Here is a 9,266-nt window from a genome sequence, read left to right as displayed (position 1 = left end):
TATGTTTGATTCGACATTGCAGAGAGTTATGGTGTTACTATGTTATCTACAATATTACTACAATTACCTACAATTAAACTACAAAGCTCACATAGTACTGAAAAGGATAAAGCAATGTTGCTTTCAAAATTATCTACATAGAAACTACATTTATGAATTTATTGTTTGCAGGTTCGTCTGGATCCCTAAACTTACTTGAATTTCCATCCTCACCAGCTATAGAGGAATATCAAAGTGAAATAATAACTGAATCTACGCAAACATATATTGAAGAAGGACAAGTTTATCAGGACAAGCAAACAGTAGCTGCTGCAATGAAGAATTATTCAGTGATGCACAAGTTCCAGTTCAGAGTAAAAAGATCCAGTTCATAGAAGGTATGTAGTTATTTGTGGATAATATATCAGCAAAATCAGTGTATGATTGAAGATAGGTGGGTTTTATAAATTGTAGTTAAATTGTAGTCAATTTGTAGTTAATTGTAGTTTTTTCATAAATTTGTGTAAATATTGTATTTCTTTTGTAGCTACTGGCTTATATGTGTTGCTGAAAGCTGTAAATGGCATTTCAAGGCAACGTCAATTAATGATTCGGCAATGTTCAAGATAAGAAGTTTCAGCCGTCAACACACATGCTGCCTAATGGACGAAACATTCATACAGCGCAAACGTACTGCAACAGTACTTGGTAGCATGGTCGTTCCAAAGTATTGTGATCCTAAGACTGTTTACACACCAAAGGACATACAAACTGACATGTTATCCGAACATGGACTGAACCTAAGCTACATGCAAGCATGGAGAGCAAAGGAAAAAAGCTTTACAGTTTTTGAGAGGGAATCCGTGTGACTCCTACAACAAATTACCCAAATATTTTTATATTCTTGAGAAGAATTATCCTGGTTCTGTTGTTAAATTGAAGAAGGCAGCAGATGATTGCTTCTTATACGCATTTGTTGCTCTTTGTACATCAATAAATGGTTGGCAACATTGTAGGCCGGTAGTAGTGGTTGATGGGACATTCTTAAAGTCAGCCTACAGGGGGATTATGCTGACAGCAAGCACCATGGATGCAGCAGGTAAATAATGGAATAATTTTGTACTTATTTGTAGACAGTCTTTAAAATGCAGTTAAATTGTAGTTATGTTGTAGTTATTTTGTAGTTATATAAAAGAATGTAGTTAGCATGTCTATATTTCTCAATATATATTGTAGTTGTTATTTAATCATATTTTATGTCTTAAAAATGTAGGTACTATTTTTCCCTTGGCATATGCTGTGGTTGATTCTGAAAACGACGCGTCTTGGAAGTGGTTCTTTGAGCAATTCAAGGAGGCATATGGTGAAAGACCTTCAATGTGTGTTGTTTCAGATAGGCATGAGAGTATACTGAAGGCAACATCAGTTGTCTATCCGGGATTGGCACACTACTCTTGCATGTGGCATATATGGACAAATATAAGGTCAAAATTCAAGAAGGGACATCTACAATTACATGAATTGTACTTTGCTACAGCACGGTCATACACTATGGATGAATTTAATGAAAGGATGTTGAAGATTGAAGAGGTAGACCTGCGTGTAAAGTCTTACCTATATGATATTGGCTATCATAGATGGTCAAGAGTACATGCAACGGTAAATAGAACTTTTACTATGACGTCAAACATTGCCGAGTCGTTGAATGCTGTAACAAAAGATGCAAGAGAGCTTCCAATATTTGATCTATTTGAGTATATGAGGACTCTTCTTGAACGTTGGACAAAAGAAAAGTTATCGAAGGCAAAGGGTACTTTCACATACCTTGGTCACAAATACAACAAAGAATTGGAAGACAACAGTACATTATCTCAGAAACTAAGGGTAAGATATTTTTTTTTGGTGCAGTAGAATCAAAAAAGTACTAGCTGCAGTTTTTCCAGATTGTAGTTAAACTGTAGTCAAATTGTCGGTAATAATAGTTTGTAGATGAGCTGTAATATATTTGTTGCTGATTTGTAGGTAAATTGTTGATAATCCATTTTAATGATTGATGTATTATTATTTCTGTTTGGTCTTCAATTGTAGGTGAGGGCTTCAACAGATCATATACATACTGTGTTAGATGGTGTGAAGCGGTACATTGTGTGTCTAGAAAACAAGAAATGTAGCTGTGGACAATTCCAACTTGATGAACTTCCATGTGCGCATGCTTTGGCAGCATTAAGGCATAGGAATGAAACATACGAAAACTATTGCTCTCCGTATTACACAAGGAAGAGCCTTCTGCTTACCTATGAAATGCCAGTAAATCCTCTTCCTGATGAAGGCAAATGGGAAGTGCCACAACATATTTTGGATGAGGTAGTAAAGCCACCGGCGGGAGATAAAAGGCAGCCAGGGAGACCTCACAAGGAAAGATATAAAACATTTGATGAAATAAAGTCAAAGAAATACAAGGTGTCATGTGGTAATTGTGGAAGGTGAAGGGCATAACAAAAGAACTTGCAAGAATGCGCCGAAAAAGAAATGAATATCATGTAGTTAGAATAGTTATTCAAAATAAATGTTAGTGAGCTCAAATTATCGGATTTTCTTGTCTAATTGTTTAAGTTTTGAAGATGAATAAGAAGTATAAACATTAATTTGTGTATCTGCACTATTTATGTTTTTATGTATTCTGTCAAGCATCTAAAGTTGTCTTTTTTTTATAGAATAGTTAAACTTTAATATTTACTGTATACAAAAAAACTGATATTAATAAAGAATGCATTCAACGTAAATTGTATCCAGATTGTAGTGAATATGTAGTTTAACTGTGTTAGAACTGTAGTCCTGTTATTCATATGTAGAGGAGTTGTAGTTAAAATGTAGTTTGACGTAGTTTAAATGTAGATAAATTGAATTTTTTTGATAAACCTTGTTGATAAAAGAATGGCTAAATTATTTATATGATTCCTGTATTTATTTTATCTTTCTGTTGTGTAACAAATGACAGTTATATACAGATATTACTTGGCACTTGAAGGTATTTATAAAAATAACTTGAAGATTAAAGTCAAATTGTAAGACAAAGTTGTTGCTGTAAAAATGTAATCAGAGTACTAGAGTATAATGTAATCAACAAAAAGTGTTGTAGAAAACCAAAACGACATATTTCCTACATTGTTTTCCAATTCAACTACCAAATTTCACAGACCAAACTAGGAACACAATAGTCTATTTCTTCTTTCGTTGCACTCTAGTCCTCTCGTTTTTTGCCGGAGCACCCTTCCTCCTTGCTAGCCTGCCAGTAACCTCACTCTCACTGATTGACCCATCTTCTTGCTTCTTTGTTGCATAGTCCCACAGTAGAGCTCCATAGCGTCTACGGTGTTGGTCAATATCAGAAAGATCTTCCTTTGGGATTGCCAAATCTCCAAGGCTAACATACTCCGCAAATGCAGCCACAAATACACCACAATCGCTGCATAAGATGAGAATTTTTCATTATATAACAAATGATTAAAATAAAAAAATTAAACATATAGAAAAGGAGATTATTTTTTTACACTGAGCCTTCCTTTTGTTGTGGAATCTCAGCAATCATCCATTGTATGTCGAGAGGGTCCGTAACTGGTTTTTCGATGTATGCCTTTGTGCTCTTAAAGTTAATGTCTTTACGTTTACCATAGAAACCAGTGCATGACAAATACAGAGGGATAATGATTGAAAACTTGTCAACCAATGTCTCTACTGTTTTATGACGGTTTGCTCTCACCATGGAATCATAAACATAAAGTTGTCTGTCCTTTATGTCAAAAACTAGCAACAACCAATGGAAGTTCTCTACAAGGTTCACAGGCATGAGCACATAGTCAACAAGATCCCAGGCAACATTAGCAAGAATTCTGTACCCAAGAATATATTCTCCAACATCATCCTCGGGTTTAACAACCGAATACCTTTGTTCCGGTGGAGAACTTATGAACTTGTCATAGATTCTTTCAATCTTTGTCTTGAACAAGCAATCCGTGGTTGTGAACCTAGTATTATTGTTGGGGCCATATTTGCCTCTTTTTCGCAGATAATACATAATAACATCAATGTGCTGCCAAAATAGAATAAACATATACAATAAGGTACGGTGTAACCACACTTGTCTACAAGACAGCTACAGATTAACTACAATTTGAATTTATTAAAAACTCTAACAGATTGCTGCAAATTAGCTACACTATAACTACAGAAATATAACAGTTAGTCCAAGTTCCTCACAAAATGTAATTTAATTGTAGTTTGTATGAACCATAGTGAACAAGTACTATATGTACAATTGACCCATCAGACTACAAAACAACTACACATTAACTATATTTATGCACTGTCTACATTTATTCACTATACAGAGGAACAAATGAAACATACCACCTAACTTAAGCTCCCAAAAATCAGCAAGTTCAACCTACAGTTAATATTAATAGGCACAATCACAAGCTCTACAATATTACTACAAGGTAACTACAGTTGTGGTACACGGAGATTCCAAGTCAGTCAAAAGTACCAAAATTCCAGTTTGTACATACAATCATCATCACATATGATACATAAGGTCCATAAAAAGCAAAATTTCACAGCTGAGACATAAATATAGTAACATATATATGTTGTCTACAATATTACTACAATTACACATCATAGCTGAAAATAAACTACAATTACACTACACAGCTGAAGACAAAACAGATATTGTGAATGATTATGTTCTTTATACTTACTGTGTTATTGATGACTTGTCCGGGGTGAGCAAGGTCATAAAACCAGTCCTTCTTATCAATCTTTTCACAACCAAAATCCAACCAAGGCTTGATTTGGTTATCCTTCTTGGAAAAGTAATATTTCCTCCTGTAATAACAAAAAAAAGATGATCAAATACAAAAAATTTACAAAATGAATTACAATTTTAAAGTATAAAAATGGTGAACAGACAGTGTAAAATGAAGCATTCATACCTCCTAGATACTTTATCACTACGAATGTATAACCAGTTGGTGAACCTTTCTGTCAATTCAGGATCTACATTTTCACCTATGACACTTGTGAAGGGGTGTTTGAGGTAAAAATTTTTAGGTCCAACAGATGTGCTGCCTCCAGAACTATACAAAGATGTGAAAGGTGATCGTGCATGTTTTCCCGGTTGCCTTGTTCTACCGGGATGAACAGGGGTTGATTCATCTCGTATGGGCTCGCCATACATGACCAACTGTGATAAGTTTTCTGGCAGCTCAAAGTCATCCAATGTCAAACCTTTGTTTTCAATGCCTTCAGGAACAACTTTTTTATCAATGCCTTCAGGAACAACTTCAGTCACAGTCACACCGTGAATTGGCGACTGTGGAACTTCACCTTCTGTAGATAAGTGTAGATCAATGTAGATATGAACAGTATTATGGAGTTATAGAGAATATAGAGAATATATTACCTGCTTGTTGTGGCTCAGCCACTTCATCAATTACTGGTTCTTCCTCAATATTTCCTTGTAGATGTTCTGGTGAAACATCAGCTTGAATGAATAATTGGGAATGAGAATTGTAGATATATGTAGGAATATGTAGTTAAGGTGTAAATTATTAAAATTTTGCATAAAAACCTTATTGTAATGAAGGAATGGTTCTGTACCTGCTTTATATGCCTCAGCTGCTTCTTGGAAGTCAGGATATAAGTCAACATGTGGTTGAAAATGTTCTGGAGAAATTGTAGCTGCAACACATAGTAAAAAAATGATTAGTATAATTTAATAATGCTGTCTTGAAATTTGTAGATATGTATGCAGGAATTTTGTAGATACCTGTATTGCTTGTGCTTCCATGCAGTTGATCACCAGCATTGAACTGGAATTGCTGGTTGTTATCTCCTTGATGTTGGTAATTATTTTTTGTTGAACTACCAGCAAACTACAATTTTGGGGAATATTTGAGACTACTTTATTCATATGTCTTAATTAGTCTTAGTACAAAATTATATGTAAATTCTTACCTTTGACTCGTCCAAATCAAACCTCTTGTTTATCACATTCATAACACCCTTCAAAGATTGATCTATGAACTCTCGAAGGCTTGAGAGTTCCTCAAAAACATCCTTCCTATAGGCATCTAACTTTACATCAACCTAAAAATTAAATATATAATTAGTTGGTAATCTTATTCTAACTGCTACAGTTACACTACAATTCAACAAACTATAATTGTTATAGATTTATACCACAAATTAACTACAATGTATAACATACTATAATTGTTATGTAATGAAGTCAAAATGTAGCAAATTATGTCAATATATTGTAGTTATTCATAATACCTGCACAATCCCCTTTTCCAACTTCATGAGCTTGCTACTGACAGATTCAATGTCCTCTTGACAATCTGTATATTTGGGTTCAAATGATGGAGAAGCAGCAGTTGGAACATGTGATGGTTGAGCACCATGTTCATCTTCATATTGAATCTTGTCTGGCAGATTAAGCACTCCAAGCTCTTCTCCAGATTCAATCATGTTTGTGAACTGAATGATGAAAATAACAGTTAATTCAAGTGACAAAAAAATGTAGATTCAATGTAGTTATTATGAATGTAATTGTAGCATCATACAAAAGTGGAAAAAAATACCTTGATCCACTCAGGCTTGATCATCTTCTCTTCAATTGCAGTTAACCAAATCTGCCCCTTTGTAGCTGACCATCTTAAAATGCGAGGTATAGATTCAGAACATCTCGTAGCAAGCTCGGTGCTGACGGACGAGCAACACTCATATAGCCACACTTGCAAGGCTAATGAGCATCCCCGTATCAGATAAGAATGTACATGGGGATTAAGACGATGTCGGACAGATTCAATAACCTGCTTGAAGGATTTGATACCCCATGGGTATGACTCAAAATTACCAGACTCTATTAGAAAGAACATAAACTTGTCTATGAAAGTCACATGGTCTTTATCAGAAGGACAAACAAAAAATTCCAACATATAAAGAATGCACAACTTCACCGCATCCACATCGTTTGCCCATGCTTTATTAGTCACTACTTTTTTCAAATGCCATTTCTCAACCCTTTCTTTGTTCGGAAAATATGTATTCATTAAAGGGCTAACATAGGTGGAAGTGTAACCATAGTCTGAAAACTTATTCACACAATTAAGACCAGTTATCAACCCAAATTCTCTCAAGGAAAAATTCAATTTTTCACCCTTAAATAGTACTGAAAAATATGAGTCAGTAGACTTTGTCAATTCATACTTCATCAGAAGATGAAGTGTTTGGTTTTGCATACAGATTTTGGGGAGACCTAATAAGTAACCAAAACAAGTTTTTCTGAAAACCCTTAAAGCATTCGGAGAGAGTAAAGCTTGTATCTGGCTAGGTATGCTAGGATCACACAAACTGTGGAATCTAAGCACACCATAATCAACATTTTGTTGTACAAAGTAAGGTCCATTCTGTAGAAAATATAAAATTAATGAACATTAGTAGTTTGCATAAAAAGGAAACAATAATCTACATATAACTACATGACAAATACAAAATATAACTAGAAGAAAAATAGCCTACCCACACCTATAACTACAAAACAATAACAGAAGAACAATGCACGTGTAAACATTATCTACAGGATGTAACAGTTACTTCAAGTATGTCACATAAATGTAGATTAACTGTAGTTAGAATGAAGTTAAATATATGAGCTATACAGGCTACAATAAAAAATAACATATCTACAATTTAACCATCAGACTACACATCAACTACAAACTAACTACATTTATACACTGTCTAAGAGTCACAGTTCCAATTAAACTACAAAATTGAGACAAAGAATCTACAGGATGTAACAGTTACTTCAAGTATGTCACATAAATGTAGATTAACTGTAGTTAGAATGAAGTTAAATATATGAGCTATACAAGCTACAATAAAAAATAACATATCTACAATTTAACCATCAGACTACACATCAACTACAAACTAACTACATTTATACACTGTCTAAGAGTCACAGTTCCAATTAGACTACAAAATTGAGACAAAGAATCTACAAAATTAGGACAACACCACATTTTACCAAAATACACTTGAACAATCAAAGAAGAACAATGCACTTGTAAACATTATCTACAGAATGTAACAGTTACTTCAATTAACTCACAACATGTAGATAAATTGTATTTAGAATGAAGTTAAATGTAGCAGCAATACAGGTTGCAATGAAAAATACCATCTCTACAATTTAACGATCAGACTACAAATCAACTACAAACTAACTACAGTATACACTGTCTAATAATCACAGTTCCATTAAACCTACAAAATTGTGAAAAATAATCTACAAAATTAGGACAATACCACATTTGGCCAAAAAACACTTGAACACTAAATTAACACTTGAACAACAGATTTTTACAACCAAAATCAAACTACAAAACAGTGAGGAAACATAAATAGTGTTTACCTTTATTGAAATTTTTTCCTTAACCAATTTTGGTACTTTTTTTGAGGGTTTCTTCTTCTTTGGTTTTGATGAAGAAGGAGAGACCTTGTGTTTTTTCACAGATTGAACTTTGGGAGAATCATCTACAAAATCGTCATCTACACTCAACTCTTTCCCCTTGCGTTTCAGTTGATTGTCAACTAGTTTATCAACTCTACCAACATCAACATCGTGCAATTGCTTCTCATTTCCGCACGAATTTGTCTAGGAGATGAAATACCAGTAGTTTGTTTACTTGCATGCGTCGTTTGTGGGTTTTTTGGTGGTGATTTTGGTGTTAAAACACCCAAATCAAAGGTTGGAATATCAGCTAATATAGCTTTTGATGATTTTTTTGGGGAGTGTTGGTTTTTTTCATGATTTAGGAGTTGAAGACAAAGATGGAAGTGAATTCAAATCGTGGGGGATACTATCAACTGAAGGTAATTAAGTGGAGAAGAAAGTGATGGTAATTGTGGGTGAGAAGAGATTGTACGAGAATGGAGGAAAAACTGAAGGTAAATTGTGGGGGCGGGCAACTGAAGGTAAATCGTAGGGGGTGTGGGGGGGGAGGAGAGAGGGAAAGGAAAGAGAAAGTGGGAAGATACAGTCCTATAATTATGCCTAATAAAAATGAACCCTTAATTATATCCCTAATTTGAATTATGGTATAGAAATGGTAATTTGGTATGCTTAAATGTAATAAACACAAACCTTAAACATTGAGGGTAATAAGTTTTGATATATGGTATAGATAGGTAAAAATCCCTATAGTTAAGCCTAATAA

At 34.2% G+C, this 9,266-nt stretch overlaps 1 protein-coding gene across 1 annotated transcript; it reads left to right on the top strand.

Moving 5' to 3' along the window:
- Nucleotides 1-1,737: 1,737 nt before the first annotated feature.
- Nucleotides 1,738-2,466, top strand: LOC138881664 (uncharacterized). The gene is made up of 2 exons (XM_070161912.1): nucleotides 1,738-1,863; nucleotides 2,068-2,466. The coding sequence occupies exons 1-2, from the start codon at nucleotides 1,738-1,740 to the stop codon at nucleotides 2,464-2,466; spliced, it is 525 nt and encodes a 174-aa protein (XP_070018013.1).
- The last annotated feature ends 6,800 nt before the right edge of the window (nucleotides 2,467-9,266 follow it).

This window comes from Nicotiana sylvestris, chromosome 11, assembly GCF_000393655.2.
Source record: "Nicotiana sylvestris chromosome 11, ASM39365v2, whole genome shotgun sequence".
NCBI classification, from domain to species: Eukaryota; Viridiplantae; Streptophyta; class Magnoliopsida; order Solanales; family Solanaceae; genus Nicotiana; species Nicotiana sylvestris.
This window is presented reverse-complemented; position numbering and strand designations above follow the sequence as displayed.

Excerpts from the sequence above, each read along its gene's own strand:
- LOC138881664 (XM_070161912.1), top strand. The coding sequence starts at position 1,738 with ATGAGGACTCTTCTTGAACGTTGGACAAAAGAAAAGTTATCGAAGGCA. Across the intron at positions 1,864-2,067 it reads CATTATCTCAGAAACTAAGG|GTGAGGGCTTCAACAGATCA; the intron begins GTAAGATATTTT and ends CTTCAATTGTAG.